At 48.1% G+C, this 18,035-nt stretch overlaps 1 protein-coding gene across 6 annotated transcripts in view; it reads left to right on the forward strand.

The window, feature by feature from the left end:
* The window catches only part of MIB2 (MIB E3 ubiquitin protein ligase 2), a 107,979-nt gene extending 93,366 nt beyond the window's left edge, over nucleotides 1–14,613 (forward strand). For 3 of the 6 annotated variants that reach the window (XM_074975165.1, XM_074975166.1, XM_074975164.1), the window contains exons 14-19: nucleotides 1,847–1,973; nucleotides 3,129–3,359; nucleotides 7,495–7,673; nucleotides 10,434–10,618; nucleotides 11,342–11,455; nucleotides 13,333–14,613. In XM_074975165.1, coding sequence (XP_074831266.1) covers nucleotides 1,847–1,973; nucleotides 3,129–3,359; nucleotides 7,495–7,673; nucleotides 10,434–10,618; nucleotides 11,342–11,455; nucleotides 13,333–13,574 — 1,078 coding nt within the window. In that variant the 3' untranslated portion in view covers nucleotides 13,575–14,613. The remainder of the gene's footprint in view (nucleotides 1–1,846; nucleotides 1,974–3,128; nucleotides 3,360–7,494; nucleotides 7,674–10,433; nucleotides 10,619–11,341; nucleotides 11,456–13,332) is intronic. The other 3 variants (XM_074975168.1, XM_074975170.1, XM_074975169.1) reach the window with 2 other exon arrangements.
* Nucleotides 14,614–18,035: the final 3,422 nt, after the last annotated feature.

Genomic DNA, 18,035 nt, shown 5'->3' on the forward strand with positions numbered 1-18,035 from the left:
CCCTCATCCAGACCCCCTCTGCCAATTCCCAGAGGAAATCCCCCTCTCCTTGGGGGTGAACTAGGTGCTTCTCCATAACCATTTTGTAGTATCTGATATTGTCCTGTGAGGGGACAAGTCCTTCCCTTGCAAAAGGAGGTGGACTCAGGGCCTCTCAGATCCTTTCCCTATCTCTAACCCCCATGGTCCTGTATCAGTGTCTTAGTTCTCTGCAGAAATGGCTCCTCAGTCAGGGAAGACGAGGCTGAGATCACCACAATCATTACACCAAGGATCGGTGATTGTCGGCAGTGCAAGCACAGAGCTGTGTCTTAAGCAGTCACCTTTCTGCCCCTCTCCCACCTTCTCTCCTACAATACGCCCGTGCATTTAGCCTTGCGAAGCACAGCAGAGTCATCTTCTGAGATGGAACCAGAAATAGGTGCTTAATATTCCAAAAGGCGATTTCCTAAGCCTTAGCTGAAAAGAGTCCCGTCCCTCTGCTCCCAGAGAGCAATGAACATTCCTAAAATCTCATCTCCTTTCAGGAGAAATGGCAGCAAAATGCTTCATTCGTTTGTTCATTTCTTCTCTGCTGCCTTGTGAGCAGCCTCTGTTTCTGAGCCCTGGAAAGCGACCCACACACAGATGCGATTTCTGGCAGAGGTCTGAAGCCTTTTCAAGGATTATGAGATCTGTGAAAGTACAAATAGCTCAGTTTCCTGACAAATACCTGCAGACAGGCTGCACCCCTCGCAAACTTCCCGGCTACACGTCTGAGACCTGTATTTTAAAGCAGTTGGAGAAGTCTTGTGTGTCTAGTTGTGATTGCCTAGGTAAAGCTGCCACTGTAGATCCATTAAAAATCATGGTTCTGTGTATCTTATAAAAACTAAGGCCATGTCTACACTAGAAACTTTTGCCAGTGTAATAGTGTCAGTGTGAGGGGTGGGATTCTTTACAACATTTTTATACCAGGAAAAAGCTTTGCTATAGATGCAAAAACAAGTCCTTTTGCTGGTGTACCTTATTTCATTGGAGGAACTGATATAACCCTCATCTCCACTCGGGGAGTTATCCGAGCAAAGCTTCTCTAGTGGAGACAAGGCTACACATTTCCTGACTTCTCAAAAGACTGAGAGGGTCCAGTGAACCCTGCTGTGTTGGTTAGAGAAGAGGAGAATAATTTTTTTTGAAGCCTCAAGTCAAATGGCTAGCACTCAAAGATAGCCAAAGAACCAGGGGAAAATGTGTACAATTGCTGACACCAAAAATAAATATAGAACACACAACCAGTTTTCTGTTTTTTGTTGGTTTGGGGGGCGGGGGGGAGTCTTGATGGAAAATTATCAAGCAGCCCCCTGATGCTTCCTTTGCCCCTCTCCTCTCATTGTGCCTTCACTTGTAGCAGCCTCCTTCTTTCCATGTCTCAGACCTCCCCCACTTCTCCCATGGCTTCCAATCACTGATCTCCTTTGACTGCCTGCCCCAGTCCTGTGCCTGGAGCATTCAGCTGTTAGGGGTGGGACATTGCTGATGATGACTGAAAACACTGGGTCAGATCCGCCCTGTGTGCCTCCTCCATCAGACTGGTCTGGGGATGCATCCAGCTCATTACTAACGTTGACATTGTGAATTTATCCCGCTTTATTAAAAGAAAACAGAGGGCTTTTGTTTGACTTCCCTAATCCAATCTGTAAGATGGATGGAGCTTTCTGGATCACTGTCCTTGCTCGTGACACTGCCCGTTATAACATTAGGAACATTAATCACTGCTCAACAGAGGAGGCAGGCCTATCTCTTGTGCATCAGTCTCCTGTTGACAAGTAACCCTCTGGGCTCTCCTTTAATCTCGTTAACCTCCCAGAGCCATAAAGAAGATTCTGGCAAGAGCCCGGCAGTTGGTTGATGCTAAAAAGGAAGATGGCTTCACCGCCCTGCATCTTGCTGCCCTCAATAACCACATGGAAGTAGCAGAAATTTTAATCAGAGAGGTAAATAACTTGCATGAGAAGTGGCAAGTTCATGTTTCGGGTCATCGCCAGTTCTCTGGGTGTGAGTCTAAAAGGAAGGGGGGGGTGTCCAGAGCATAGAGCAGAGGGACTAGGAATCACTAGGGCAACTGCTGCAGGTTCTGGCTAGGAGTGAAGTATCATAGCTTGGATCAAAGGGGACTAGGAGCCCTGATTTCAAGGTGCTATTCCTGCCCCTCAGGACAGTATTCTCTAGTGGTGAAAGTAGGGGACCAGAAGTTGGGAAGTAAATTGGAGTTTTGCCGTTGACTTTGGTGGGGCCAGGGTTTCAACCCTGGGATCTAGTTCCAGCTTTGGAGAAAGTGGTGGCTGGAGTTCAGGACTCCTGAGTTTTGTTTCAGACTCTGATTTGTTGTGCTTGGCCTCTGTTCCCCCATCTCTGCAATGGTGGGTACCTCTGCCTCACAGGGATGCAGTAGCTTTATGAATCAATATTTGTTGCCACAGAGATCTCTAGGGGGCACTGTGTAATGCAAAGTATTAAGGTGATTTTATTATGTCTGGTGTAGTCCCCACTGCTAACCCAGCTTCAATTTAAAGTGCATTCTGACTCCTCGCCAGCACTGTCCTCTGCAGACCCAGTGCTGGCAAAATGACTGAGCCTTCTAATAGGGTATCCTTTCAGGAGAGGCTAGCTGCGTGTTTGCTGCATCCTGTCTCCTGGCATTAGAGAGATTTTCCTATTACTCCTTCAGCGGTCTGAGTCCTTGAGGGAAACCGAAGCGAAAGACACAACAAGGAATCAGTCTTGCTTTATGGAGTTCAGGAGCTGGTCCGTGACTGTCTGGACTTGTTCCAGGCCTTCAGTTTGCAGGTGTCAAGTAATTTACTAGCTGTCACCTCCAGATCATTACCAGCCAGGAGGAAATTCCCATGCACTTGTTCCCTTGCAATAACCTCTGCATCACCTGACTGTCGAGGCTTTCTGGACCTTGGGGCAAGGATGAAAAGTAGGATCCCTTTGCTGCCCCCTTTTGGGTCCCCCCTACACTGCACTTGCATGGGGATGGAATTGATAGTCCAGGTCTTCTCCCTGTGCCATGCAACTAGTGTTCAACGGGGGTGTTCCGGGGACTCTGCCACTATTTCTCCACTTAGTGTTTTTCTCCCCTTAAGGGTCGCTGTGATGTCAACCTCAGGAACAGCCGGAACCAGACTCCCCTGCACCTGGCAGTCACCCAGGGGCACATGGACTTGGTGCAGCTGCTGGTACGCGAAGGCAGCGATGTCAACGCCGAGGACGAGGACGGAGACACAGCCATGCACATTGTCTTAGAACGGCAGCAACTGATGTCAATCATGGCAGAGGAACAGGAAGGTGGGGAGGGACCGTCCCTCTTTTCCAAGGTGAGAGAGAAAAAGGGAACAGCGCCGCTCCAGGGAAGTGCCTTGTGGCGTTGGAAGGGCCATGGACAGTCGGTTAGGGTGGGCGGCAGTCTCCAGTGGGAAATGGTGGAGTCCTTTAAAACTAGACTGTACTAAGCACTTGGGAATGTGTTTGTAGGGAATGACCCAGCCTTGATCAAGGGGAGAAAGGCTGGATGTGACCGAAGGGGCCTTTTTCCATCTGAGTCCTATGATACTTGGCTCTCGGACGTGAACTCCCCCATCGTGCCCCCAAGAGCTGCATCAGTATCCCTTTCTCCATTTTACGGATGGGGCAGAGAGAAGGGAAGTGGCTGGGCCCCAGTAGCAGAGCCAGGAGTCCTGGCCTTAGTTCATAGACGGTGCTGCACTGACTCACTTTTCCTGTTGGATGGTACTAAGAACATAAGGCCAATTGACCTGCACGGTGTGAAAGTAGCTGGGTAGGGAACAAGACACCGTGTGCATGTGGCAGGGGGACTACGTCGTATCCAAGCAAGGGGTAGTTTTCATCTGTCACCTTAGCTCCACCCAGGGGCATGAGAGAGAGAGTATCACGTACTGCTTGTTGAACTCTATAAAGGGTAAAATCCTGGCCCCACTGAAGTCAATGGCAACACACTCATTACTGTCAATGGTGCCAGAATCATGCCTATCCCCCCGCCCCCCTCCCCCCCATCATTCATTTCACTCTGTTTGGGGCAAAAGGTGTGAGAGGCAGTGGAATTTGAGCAGAGGAGTGTGGCTGTTTCACGTCTTTCCCCCATCTCCCCTTCCCCTCTGTGAGGAGGAGCTGGAGACTGAAGTAATTGCTTCCCAGCATTCCACCTCTTGCTATAGTCCTTGTCGGCGCATGCTCTGAAGGCCTGGAGGCTTCCCTTTTACAGTTCTCGCTTGCAAAACAAACACACGCTAGGAGGGGGGAACGTTGCAGGGCACCCCCAACCAGACCTCTGGAGCCGTTATCCTGCAAGGCCACGAGTGCAGTGGAAAAGCTGCTTTTCAGCATGCCTGCTATCTCTCTGGGCCAAACTTGTCCCTGGTGTTACATGGCTGACTTCAGTTGTAATTGCTCCAGGGCTGAATTTCCCGTTCAATCTGAACTCAGGAAAACTCGATCCTTAGGCCTCAAATAGAGCGGCCAGGGCATGTCAGCTATTGGAAGCTTAGCCGGGCATGTCAGCTATTGGAAGCTTAGCCCTCCTGCAAAGGCTTTCGGCATAAAATTAGCCCTTCAAACTACTCCATCACCTGTTTACGTACATCTACACTTGTGTGCCAATTTACAGCGGAAGCTGTGTGGGCAAATACCAAGTGCACACAATCTAGGTGAGTTGAGAATTATTCCAGTGCAAAGATAATTTGACAAATTAAAAATCTGACATCAAATTCAAATGCAATTTACAATGATTAGAAAACCAACAAATCAGTATAATTCAGTTCTGCACACGGTGCGCCAAACTGCCTGTTTCTCCCCTCCCCCCCATCCTACCCATATCTGCTCTGAAAATTCCACCTCTTCCGTTCGTTAGCTTGCTGTAACCCATGGCACCAGCTTTGATTGCAAGAACTGATGATGCCAGTGGGTGGTACAGGAGGCACAAATAGGTCCCCCCAGCAGGGCAGAGGCTGATTGCTGATTTGGTAATCAGAGCCCAGCCCCAGCATCCCCACTTTTTGCTAGTCGCAGGCAGTCTGTCAATCATTCCTCACTCTTTATTCTACCAGTCTGGGAACATGAGCAAAGGTGGCTGCAGAACGGGCAGGTTTCTAGTAACTCGCTGAGCTCTTTTTACAGAGGCTGACTAGCTTTTGGGACTGCCATGCTGCAGGCCCTAGGAGCTAATACTGCAGGCAGAGATTTTTCAAAGCTATCTTAATGGTTTTGGATGCCCAGTTCCCATCACTATTAATTGGATTGTGTCCTCCGGGGGCTTTGACAGTCTCAGCCTAAATGTACAACTCCTTCCACTCTAATTTTATAGGGCCTGATGTAAAGCCCTTGTCAAACAACATCCTCTGTTTGCAGAATAGGTACACACCCAGCAGCCCAGGCTAGCCTCCCATATGCACTTCCCCCTAGCTATTAACGTGCCTAGCTCTAGCATGGAGGGGGCACCATCGCCCAGGCATGGGGGGCAATTTAGTCTCAGTGACCCATTCAGTCCTGGCCTCTGTGCTGTGACTGGCAAGTAGGGTGCAAATAGCAGTGGTGGTTTCTGTGGTGTGGACGCCTTTCTGCTGGGGCCTGGGCTGAGATCCCTGCACTCATTTCAGGTGGGCCAGCAGATGGCATTACCCGCTGCTAACTGGAGGCTGGAGTGTGCTGAGATTCAGATAGTCCTTTCTGTTCTGCAGCATGCACATGACCTACTGGGCCAACCAGTGGACATTCCCCTGGGATGCAATGGTGCATTCAATAATCTAAGAAGGCAGGGACCTTCCCTGTTCCCCTCCCCCTAAATAGCCGCCACTTGGGACTCCATCCACTAACTATTCATCCCTGAAGCTTTAATGTAGTGTCTTTAACGTACCTTGTAATGGAAATGTGTTTGTGCTGTCTCTGTGCAATGCAGCTTCGTCGCCTGTCTCTGCTCCCAGGAGGCCCAGGAGTCCTGCGGCTGAGAGCTTGGCCATCAGAGCAGCGGGTGGGAGGGGGAAATCCTGCTTGCCTGCGCTGGGACTAGCTCTGCCAAGAGCCTTAAGCTCAAAATTCAAAAGGAATTGGTGGCAGAACAAGGGTCAAGTGGAAGAGGTTGGGGTGGAGGATGGGATACAGCACAGACTTCCTCTGTTATCAGGCTGTTCTGATAAGTCTCCAGGCCAAACCCCCGGGGAATCCCCAGAGCTGAATTACATTTCCATATTTTAAGCTTCTCGGTGTAGCAGATCAGACTTGTATCATTGGATTTATCTGCAGCAAACCTTCAAGCTCAACAAACTGACTGATAGCCTGGCAGCCTAATCTGGTGCCACTCAGACATGCTCTGACTTCAGCTCTCTGACTTCAGTGCAGTGTAGAAAGGCAAAGCAAAGTTGGGTCTTGCTGGCAGAGTTGTAAAATAGAATGGCTGTTGGGGTGTGTGAAATTAGCACTTCGTGTTTCATTTTTTACAAAACCAGTTAGCATCTTCACAAATCTAACAAATGGAGCCTTCTCTGCATCAGCTATTATCCCCATTTCACAGGTGGGGAAACTGAGGCCCAGTGGGCAGGGGGGAAGCGGTTTTCCCAAGATGAAAAGTGACCTGGTGGCAGAGCCAGGAATACAACCCCGGTGTCCTGAGTCTCAGTCCCATGCCTTAACAACAACACTGTCCTCCCTATACTTTACCCTCATCTTGACGTGGATGGATTTGACCAGGCTGCTTCCTTCCCTTACCCTCATGTCTCATTAGAGTAGTGCAGAGCTTAGGTGCCTTGCTGTGTGTCAGTTTTTATAAGCTATTGCCAAACTAATGAGCCATCTGTTGTGGTTTTCTCCCTGTAACACGCACACTCCTCCTCCTTCTCCTTTATTGTGTTGGAAATTGCAAATACCAACAGTTAGACCCTGCTCTTCAGCCTGGCTGAGTCACTAGTTTTATGTCTGAAAAATTGTACGTGTAAGTTATGGGCAGGGTAACTAAGAGAGATTGGAAGGCCTTGTGGTTAACACACTGGACTGGGGACTAAGGAGATCAGCGTTCAATTCCCAGACTTCTTGTGTGACCTCGGTTGAGTCACTTTAATCTCTCTGTGCCTCAGGTCCCCACCTCTAACGTGAGGATGATAATCCTTTCTTTCTCCTTTCTCAAAAAGGATCCTTTTGTCTGTCTTATCTGTTTAGATCACTCTCTCTGGAGCAGGGAATATCACTTACCGCAAGAATGTACAGCACCTGGCACAATGAGGCCCGGTCGTGGCTGATGCCTCTAGGCACTACTGTAGTAAAAATAAGTATGTGACTTAGATGTCCAAATATCTGATTGTGTTCACAGATAAGGGGTGCAAAATAACACCTGCAGCTCTTTGCACCTGAAAATTGCAAGCCCGAGAACTGAGGCTGGTTTTCTAGGGTCTGACCCATAGCCAGGTTTCTGAGTGCCTTAACAGAGACTTTCTCCCCCTCTCTTAGCTCCAGGCTTCCGGCTTCCTTGGAAATGTAGAACTGAACGTTGGTGCTGCGATTGCGTGTTACCTAGCACAGGAAGGAGCAGATATTAATTACGCCAACCACAGGGGAAAGTCTCCCCTGGATCTCATTGCAGATGGAAGGATAGTCCAGATCATCAAGAACTTTTCCCAGAAATTCAGGTAGGCTACACAGTGTGACCACTTCCTAACCCCAAATGTATAGGTGCTAGCCATGCCAGACCCTCTTAGTCTGCTCTGCAGGATGTGGGGTACCTTCAGCTGCTATTGGCTTCTGTAGAAACTGATCTTATGTGAATGCCTTGCAGAATCGGTGTCTTCTAGGAGAACTGGTTGGTGGTCGGTCCCAGCCTTTGACATCTCTCTGATGCCAGTCTGGGGGCCTGGCCTATGCTTAAAAGTTTTGCTGGTATAGCTACGTCGCTTCCCTAACCCATGTAGTTATGCTGCCAAAAGCCCTAGTGTAGACACATTTATGCTGGCAAAAAAGCCCTTGTTTGTTTCATTTGGGGAACTGGTATAAGCTAGACCAGCAAAACAGCTCTACGAGGTCTGAATTTCGCCCTATTGGTCTCTGAACATCGAATCACTGGAGCTGACCTCTATCTTGCAGTGCAGTTCTGGGATTTGTTTCACTCTTAATCTACTAATTACAGGATCCAAGTGAAGTACAGAAGGCAGTGAACCCCAAATGCCATGTAAAGGGTGGGTTCTGGAAGCCCCTGTAGCTGGACAATGTCCATCTTTAAATTGATAAGTGAAACAGATGAGCAAATCTGTCTGATACACCCACAGGGAGAACATCATCAAAAATGGCTTGGCCTTTGGTTCCAGTTCTGCAAAACCTCATTGTTTGGGTTTTGGCACGTCAGACCTGAAACTACAGGTGGTTGTCATCAGAATTCTATCTTATTTGTAGGGCCCTACCAAATTCACGGTCTATTTTGGTCAATTTCATGGTCATAGGATTTTTAAAATACTAAATTTCATGATTTCAGCTATTTAAATCTGAAACTTCAGTGTTGTAATTGTAGGGGTCCTGACCCAAAAAGGAGTTTTTGGGGCAAGGGTGGGAGGTTGCAAGGTTATTGTGTGTGGGGGGGGAGGGGGGCTGCGGTACTGCTACTCTTACTTCTCCACGGCTGCTGGCAGCGGCGTTGCCTTCAGAGCTGAGTAGCGGAAGAGCAGCAGATGCTGGCCGGGAGCCCAGCTCTGAAGGCAGAGCCGCCCCCAGCAGCAGCACAGAAGGAAGGATGGCATGGTCTGGTATTGCCACCCTTACTTCTGCACCGCTGCTGGTGGGGTGCTGGGCAATATTGCAACTCCCCTAAAATATCCTTGTGACTCTCCTGCAACTCCCTTTTGGGTCAGGACCCCCAGTTTGAGAAAAGCTGGTCTCCCCCATGAAATCCATATAGTACAGGGTAAAAGCACACAAAAGACCAGATTTCATGGCAGGAGACCAGATTTCAGTGTCTGACACACATTTTTCGTGGCCGAGAATTTAGTAGGGTCCTACTTATTTGCATCCCCAACCTCTGGAGAGGAGCAAGGGTTCGGTAAATGTTTGGGGTTTGGGATCATTTTAGTATAATCTGTGAAGTTCCTTGGTTTTGTGATTTAGCATGTATCCACTTTCTTCCCTCTGCTCAATTAGCTTGGCTCAATGGAGAACAGGGGAAGCATGTTTGTGTGTAATAAAACCCAATAAGCGGTTAGGGAACATTTCACCTCATGAAAATGCTTTGAATTTGGTGCATTCAAAAAGGGGGAGGGGGGAATCCCCTTCAGAGGGGATGACTTAGCAGTATCCCAAGATGGGTAGACTCAATCAGCAACGTGATTGTTCCTTCCCTGGCCCCTTCCATTCGCATACTGCTAGATATATACAGGATAACTAGGAAAGAGCATCCATGCCGTTAGTGTCTGCTAGAATGGTAGCTGGCTATTGGAAAAGCACAGAAAGAATCAGATGCCAAGGGGTTAACCGAACAATTCTGCGTCTTCTGCATGGGAACTTGAATACGATTTAGTGGCTCATCATGTGACAGATGCCATCTTAGACCTGTCAAGTTTAAATAATGCTGTGTGAAAAAGATAGATGGTGTTTACCAGTTCAGTAACTCCTCTGATTTACGTTACGTCCTTTGTACTCGGCAACTGCTCCAGAATGATGGAGGGGCAGATTTAATTAAGGGCAGGCTTCATCTATACCAAAACCAGCCTGTCTTTGTTTTCTGTGCCAACACAGAGCTGAGGTGGGCGGTATTGGTGGTACTTGCCTCAGGATCTTCCCCAAAGCTCAAGGGTGTCATGATCTAGGCTCCACAAAGTTGCACTGAGATTCTAGACAAGAATCCAAATCTATAGGGGGTCTAGGCAGTTTGACTGTGGAGTTGAATCCAAACTTCCCCAAAGTTACGGGGAATGTTGTGGATTCAGGAGTCACACCATTGAGGTCAGGGTCCGGCTCAGAATCCAGACTCTCTGGGGTTCAGATGTAGGCACTGAGGTCAGGCCTGTCCCATGTGCTTAGGAGAGCAGTGTAATCAAAGGCCTTTTCTAAATATCCCAGCTCGCTGACTTTGCACTTCTGATGGCTGTACTGGCAGGGGCCCGCTGTCCTCATCCATAAGAAGTGTTACATCCTGCACAAATATCTTCCACTCCCTCTCTCTCCCTTCCCCCTCATGCATTTGGGCTAGATCCTCCGCTGACGTAAACAAAGGGAGCTCTGTCAAAGTCAATGGAGCTTCATAGACTTGCACCGGCTGTGGATCTGGCCTGTTGTCTGGCTCTGAAGCATTTCCCCATACCCGTCCCTGCCGTGATAAGGCCAGTGGGGGGAGCTGCTGAGCTGCCTTCTGTGTGCGGGGTGTTGCTCCAGCCAGCGAGGACGCTAATTCTATGTGGTGGTTGCAGGGATGAGCAGATTTCTTCAGAGGGCTCTGTGGTGACCTACAACCTGCGCAGAGTGCACACCACCCCCAACACAATGACCAACCTCAGCGTGGCCAGCATGATGGCCCCTTCCGAATGCCTGGTTTGTTCTGAGCTGGCTTTGCTCATTCACTTCATCCCATGTCAGCACAGCATCGTGTGTGAAGGTAGGTCGCTCCCGTTGGTTCCTTTGCCGGTGCTCACTCCACCTCCCCATTCTGCTTGTCTGGGGAGCATCTTGGGATGGGACTGTTGGGTGCTCACCAGAGCAACCCCAGGGAAATTCCTGCAATGGCCTTTTAGATGTGACACCCTAGGGCCTGGTCATGGAAGCTCCCACTGTGCTGCTGGATTGGGACCCATTGCAGCTGCCCTGGATGGTTTAGAAGGAAGTGGCGGACGGTCCAGTTCCAGCCAGCAATGTTTTCTCCAACAAAACCACTTCCAAGGGATTCCCCCACCCCCTCCCCCTCTGGCTGTCGTCTTCTGTTTCCCTTTGAATTATATTAACAGATCAGCAAGTCCGTTATCTCAGCCGGGTCCCTCCGTCTGGCCGCAGACTTTGGTTAGGAACAAGTGAGAGAGCCCCATCTGTTCCTGTCAGAATACGGGACCATTTTGCAGCTGCTCTGCGGGGATTTGAGTCTGGGGGTGGGGGCAGGGTTTATAATGGCCACTGTGGTAACGCAGCTGCTCAAGAGTTGGGCTGTTGCATGTGAAACTCTAGGGAAGGGGCAGCTGAAGCAACAGGACCAGCATGTAACTCAGGGAGAAGTCAGCGTTCTCAGCTCCATGCAGGCAAAGACCGTCTCTTACAGTCCAGGTGATTCTTGGATGATTTAAAAATGTCATGTCCTTGTGTGTCCTCTTTGCTTTTGGGCTCATTCAAGCACCACTGAGGTTAGCTGAAATCTCTCTTCTTCTCCCGCTCCCGGTAGAATGCTCCAGGAGGATGAAGAAGTGCATCAAATGTCAAGTGACAATAACCAAAAAACTCAAGCAAGGTAGGTTTGCTCTTGTTGTCCACGGCTTTGAATAGAAAAGGCCCCGCTGAATGTTTGTTTAGGCTACAGCCCGACAGATGACTGCTTGATCTTGGTGAAATTAGCTTGAGGAGGACATTCTTAGTCTGTCTTGCAGTGCTCTCACAGCGATCACCCCACAGCTAGTCTCAGCAGAGAAGCCACGGGTGAATTGTCTTTCCTCTTTAGAGGCAGTTGTTACAGGCCAGCACAGGGGCCCCGTTGGCAGGGCAGTGTGTGTTTGCCTTGCCACAGCCTGTGCTGTGAATCGATAGCAGACATCTGTCTCCAGGTCCGTCCGTCCAGCTCCTTGCACCAGCAGTGACTTCACGGTGGAAATTTGTGATCCAGGAAAGCTTGTAACATGCAAGAGCCTAGCTTTGCCCTTGTGCTTTAAAGGCATTTTAACCTAAGTCCACTTATGGGAGCCAAGTAAGCGGGGTTGGGGGTAGTCCCAGGGCAGTTAGGTTTGACTGCTTTGATGGAATTCCTCTCCTGCCTTAGCCTGGATCTCCGCAGTTTTATACAGGGAGTGCCTTTCATTCCCAGAATTCAATCTCCTGCACAGGGAATAATACTGTAATGAAGGCTGCATGCTGGTTCCATGCCATGGGGCAGCAGACTCCTGCTAGCCATGGTGTTCACCCATGTCGCCTGCTGCAGCACTGGCAAACAGGACATGTGGGAGTGGATGTTTCTGCCCCCCTCTGGCAGAGGTCACTGAAGACAAACATGCTGCTGCTCACTTGGGTGGCACCAGGCTGTGATCTTGCAAATGGGCCTGATGCCAGCTGGCTGCCTCGACAGAAGTATAGAGGAGCCAAGAATCTGTCACATGATATAGATGTACAGAGCTGGCCAGGGCAGAAATCCTCCCTAGGAGCATCCATAGGCAGGAGTGCCCTGTTGTTGCTGCATTCTTCAGCCATATAGAATACAGGAAAATATAATGGCTCCGCCCTCCCGAGTTGGAATCTCTGCAAAGATTCCAGTCCATTGCAGCAAAGAGATTTATGGAAGCAGTCAGGCTTTTGAGCATATCAGCAGGATGTCAGCCGGCTTGGGCCACACCATCGTCACCATTTATCCCTAACTTCATCCTAAAAATTCCTTACAAACTTAACTGATGTGGTCACTTCACCCACCACTGGAATGCAACCGCCTCTGGGGTGAATCAGGGCATCTGTTTAAAAGCACACAGCAACATGACCTAGTTGTTTAGGAACAGAATGTGAATAGTATTATCTGTAGCTGAAAGCAGGTGGAATTTATTTACCCCAGCTGGAATTTGCCTAGTACACGGAGCTCTTTCATCTCATCTGAATTAGAACCAAGTATCTCTACAAGTTCTTCTCTGTTGAACTTTGCACATAAGGAGAATTAAATCACCCTCTTGAATTCTATGGCTTGTGTTGTGCAGGAGATCACAATGCTCTCTACCAACTTTCACAGCTCTGAATCTATAGCCTGAAAAGCTAGAGCAGAGAGCTGACACAGTACTGCAGACAGGAATTTAAACTCAGTGTAGTGAGGGCATGCAGTGCCATAACACGTCGCAGACCAGTTACTGAGGAGCAGCGTGCCCAGCTCTTTGCAAGCACTGCACTTTTCTCTACTTCCAGGTAGTGGCAGCTGCTTCTGGAATGATGTGGGAGGATGTGCATCTCAGACTACAATTTATATGCCCCTTAACAATTCAGCACAAACCAAAGGAGAGAGAAGCACTGGCCACCCTTTCACAAAATACTTACCTCTTACTTCTCAAACTGTCTAGACAGGGACAGGGAGTGCATTGGAAGGTGCTTGCGGAGGAAATAGGCAGAGTCCCCAGCCACTAACTTGCTTCCTGTTCCCCACAGACAGCACAGAGGTGGAATGCAGCCCTAGCGCCGAGTCCACCGACCAGCGGAAGCTGATGGAGGAGCTGCAGAGCCGCTACCGCCAGATGGAGGAGCGCATCACTTGCCCTATCTGCATCGACAACCAAATCAAACTGGTCTTCCAGTGCGGACATGGCTCCTGCCTTGAGTGCAGCGAGGCCCTGACTGTCTGCCCCATCTGCAGGCAGGCTATCCGGGACAGGATTCAGATCTTCGTCTGAGGATCTGCACCCTCCCCTCCCACTCCTACTTTCCTTCTCCCTTTGTGTGTCCATTTAGTTGAGAATCATGACCCATCCACTGTGTTTGTCTGACTGTGAAGCCATCCTGAAAGGGGGAAAGTGAATCACAAGAGTCAGTCGTGGGGGAAACGCTCTCCCCGTAATGAGAGTGAGCCACCAAGCTTGTGGGGAACCAGCCCTCCCGCCCTGTGCTCCTCTCCCAGCATGGACGGCGCCAGGCGGAATACTGACCGGATGCCACCGTGCTTTGTGCTGACGACTGGAGGGGCTACGAAATCGACGACTGGAAAGAGTGCTTTCATGTGCAGACATTTCAAAGGCCGTCCCGCTCTTGTCTAGTTCTCTGCAGCATCTGATTTGCAGCCTTACGCAGCTCTGGCAGGACAGGCTGCGGCCCAGTCCTTCTCATTCCCCAGCAGGCTGTGGCAAAGCAATACTCTCGCACTTTACACAAGGCGCTATCCAGTGGGATCAGGCACTGCCCCTGGCTCTCCCGCAGGGTTGTCAGTTGTGGGGGACGCTAGTTAGACAATGTGCTCTCAGAACCAAGCCTTTGGGGCATGACAAGGTACTTGGATTTGGGCAGGCGGGAGGAGTCTGGAACTGACATGTTCCCAGAGAGAGACAGAGCGTGTGCCTTAGAGATAAAGTAGTGAACATTTACTGAAGAAAACATTGTTGCAGCACGTATTTTTGACCTCTAAGTGACATTCTTCTGCCAGCAATCTACCTTTTTTTTGCAGCCATAATTCCAGAGACTCTTGAGCTTTTTACCCATAATGCCAAAGGCAGGTGTCAAATATTCCAACCAAAATGTAAAAATATAAAATAAAATACGACTAAGGCAGAGGAGAGGAAATTTGTTTTTCTCTTTCTGTTTGGCAGAAAAATTTATTAAAATAGGACCCTTATATTCCATAGAACATTAATAGGAATGTGTGAACAATAGTGTAAATCCTGGGGTCAGCTCGATTCCAACTGCATCATGTTTTCCAACCAGTTGATTTGGGAAGAAGCACCATCCTGTGAACTCTCACCCGTACCTGTGACTAGGTTCTCAGGGTGTCTCCCTGAGGAGCTCCCCTGTGTGTGTTGTATGTAGCTTTGTTCTATGCAGTTATGCTGCAGACCAGTATAATCTTTTCTTACACCTAGAAAGCAGTGCATAAAATCAACTGGAACACAGTGTTTCTTTCTTAAATTCGTTCATTACCAAAGAGGTGGCAAAGGATTCAAATTAGTTTTGAATCCTTGAGCGTGTGTAGTGGTTACAGGAATACATATTGCCTAGTAGTAACGCCGTAGTGTTCCAGGAAATTCTTATGTCACAGTCCCCACTTGGTATGGATAATATCTCAGAATGCTTTCTCAGTTGAGTTTATTACAATGTCTGTGCTCTTTTCCAGGCAAAGGTACAATCTTGGGTCACATTTAACCCCCAAATGTAGATTATTTATAAAAATAAGCTTTGACAAAACTAAGACGTAGGTTTCAAGAACTATATTTTATTCCCAAGAAAACAGATTTTCTAATAAACACTCCACCCTTTGTGTTTGCTGCATCGTTCTAAGTGAAAACGACTATGAATGTCCATCTTCTATTACCCTTTCTCATAGGAAGTGGTACCAGAGACCACCAGTGCCTGCCGATGATGTGAGGTACAGCCGGCTTCAGCAGTGTAACTGAGCATGCTCAGTGCAAGCCAAGCAGAAAATCTGGGCGGGGCCCGTGGTCCCCATGTCCCCCACCCCACCCCCATGCGTTGCCTCTGAGCGGTACTTGATGCCTCAAATAATCCCATTCAGTGGAATGGGGCTGTTTATGAAGTAAGTTGCTACTCACCGTAAGAGTGACAGAATATGGCCAAATGGGACTCCTCTGTAAAGAAAAGTGACATTGACGAGCCCTGTTTTTATTGTCCAAGCTTGGACAAATGCCGAAAGCAAATAATCCACATGTAACAGCATGAAGTACATTTACAGTTGGATTTTTCAGAAGGACTTCCTGTTGGCCTGACTCGGCTCCCACTGAATGCAGTGGGAATTCTGCTGTGGAGTTCAGTGGGAATGGTTAGCCCAGTGCTAAGATCATCTGAAAACTCCACCATGGACTTTCCAAAATTCTTTAATAATCTAAGGTGTGATTAAGATGGGTCAGAATATTTTTCTTTTAAAAATAATAATAATCTGATTTCTTTGAACCTGACGCTGTCCCTATCAGGGTCTGATCCAAAGCCAATTAAAGCCAAGAGGAATTTTTCCATTAATTTTAGTGGATTTTGAATCAGGCCCTAAATCAGAATGCTGGTCCCAAATCAGTCTGAAGAGTTAGGGGAAAAATAACATCAAGAGTGCTGGGCATCTCCTTTGTAATTAAAATAAGCTTTACAGTCCCCAAAGTACAATACTGTCAGAGTCTATCCAATCAGTGACCGCTGCTCTTACTGCTCTCTGCTGTAAATTAATGATTTTACAGGCTGTACTTAAATCCAATATGGTACTAAGCATTAAAAGGACATTTTCAAAAGTATGCCTCTGCTGCAGCAACCACCAATCGTTTGACAAAAGGAAAAACAAACCAATGCACTCTCCTGTATGTCAGACGTCTGTTTGTGCTGCTTGGGGGACTGCATATCGTGCAGCTTCTGTCACACTCATCTCGAAGACTCTGACGCTGGACTTTGTCAGCGTACACAGAAAAGGATACAGCGGATCTCTGACTTCTTGGTTTTTTTAAAAAAAAGTTCTTTGTGCCCGAGGTGAAGGTATCTTGGATCACTGCTGGGCCTGTGAAAATGGGGAGCTGTCTGTAGTGAGAATACAGAGTCTTCAACCTTCAAGGTGCAAGCTGCTGCAGAAAATGTCTTTCCATTTTGCAGCAAATAAATTTTTTTTTCCTGTTTTCCCTCTTTTAATTTTTTATTCATTTCTTCAACTTTAATGGTTTCTCAATGAAAATTTCCTTCCAAGCTCTTCAGATCTTATGCATAGATCAAGACCCTTTGTGTTGCCAGAGTGGAGGTGGAACTTGGTATGGTCTGCGCTTTAGAGTATCTTTTTATAGGTGGATTCCAGGGAGCAATAAAATTAATTTCCTGCCATTGGTTTAGTCTTCAATAAGAAATCTGAGTGGAGATTTTTACCATTTTCCAGTCTATTATATTTGGTAGGCTTATACTGAAAGTTTGAACCAGACTGCAGTCAGTACAATTTTCACTCATTCCCCTCTTTTGGTGGTGCTTTAAGATAGGAAGATCTTCTAAGTGGCTTTTCAGAGGGGTTTGAGGAAATCAGTTTATCCAGCCTTTCCTGCCATTTAGGAAAAATAATCAAGTTATTCACAGTTTGCCAGAAATCAAGATTGTTTTTCCATTAGGAAGAACTAAGACTGATTATCAAAGGCCAGGGTTTGACTTGGAAAAGGCAGATTCCCTAAGCGACGTTTGATGGCAGAGGAAGGATTCAGATTCAGATAGAGAAGAGGGTTTGGGCCTAGCAACCTAAGCACAGGACTGGAACCAAAGAATCCTTGGGTCTTCTATTCCTAACTCTGATGATGATTCTTTCCAGGACCTTTGGCAAGTCCTTTAACCTCTCTGCCTCCATTTCTCCATCTCTAAAATGCATGATTGGGTTGTGAGAATTGATTAAGGTTTATAAAGCACTCCAGAAGATTGGAAGCGCTACATAAAAGGTAAGTGTTCTCGATTCCTGACTACATGATAGAACCTCTGTCCTCCCCCTGCAGCATGAACATCATTGCGTTGGCCCATTAATACCAGACCCCCATCGGTTCACCTGGATGGGGTTGGTAGACAATACTTTTCATATTCAGCTCCGCTGGCAAGCAGGGGGTTAATTCCCCAGCGCAAACTTCGCCTCACAAATACTGTTCCAGGCTGCGTGTGAAATGCAGGTTTGCTTTCTGGAATTACTGTCCTGGCTTTTTTATCAGCTCTGAGTCTGAGCTGTCCACCCCCAGAATCCATTTCCTGAGCACAGGACCCATTTTAAAGGCCATCGTGCATGTCTGTGGAGCTCCTTGCCATAGCTTGGCGGTTGCAGTGGTGAGATGGTTGACGAGCATGTGCAGAAGTGTATGGAAGAGCCAGGACTCTAGTGCACTGAGGCAGATACTGCCCTGCATAAAAGAGCATCAAATGGTTTCTGCTGAAGTGGGGATGGCTCCTTCGACCTCTGCACCTTGGCATCGGCCAGCGACATCCGTGGTGGGCTCTGTGTCTGTGGAACAGTGCAGCTGTTGAATCCCTGCTCTGCGGCAATGCAAGTTGTCATTCTGATGAGAAGTAGGGACAGGGGACATTCTGCATGTGAGGCTCCTTCAGAACATGGAGAAGAAGTAACCATTGGAGCTGGAGGATTGAGGCATTTCTGGGAGGAAAGAGACCGAGATGGACTAGGTAAGGGCTATGGTCTCTCT

Source organism: Natator depressus, chromosome 18 (genome assembly GCF_965152275.1).
Source record: "Natator depressus isolate rNatDep1 chromosome 18, rNatDep2.hap1, whole genome shotgun sequence".
NCBI lineage: Eukaryota > Metazoa > Chordata > Testudines > Cheloniidae > Natator > Natator depressus.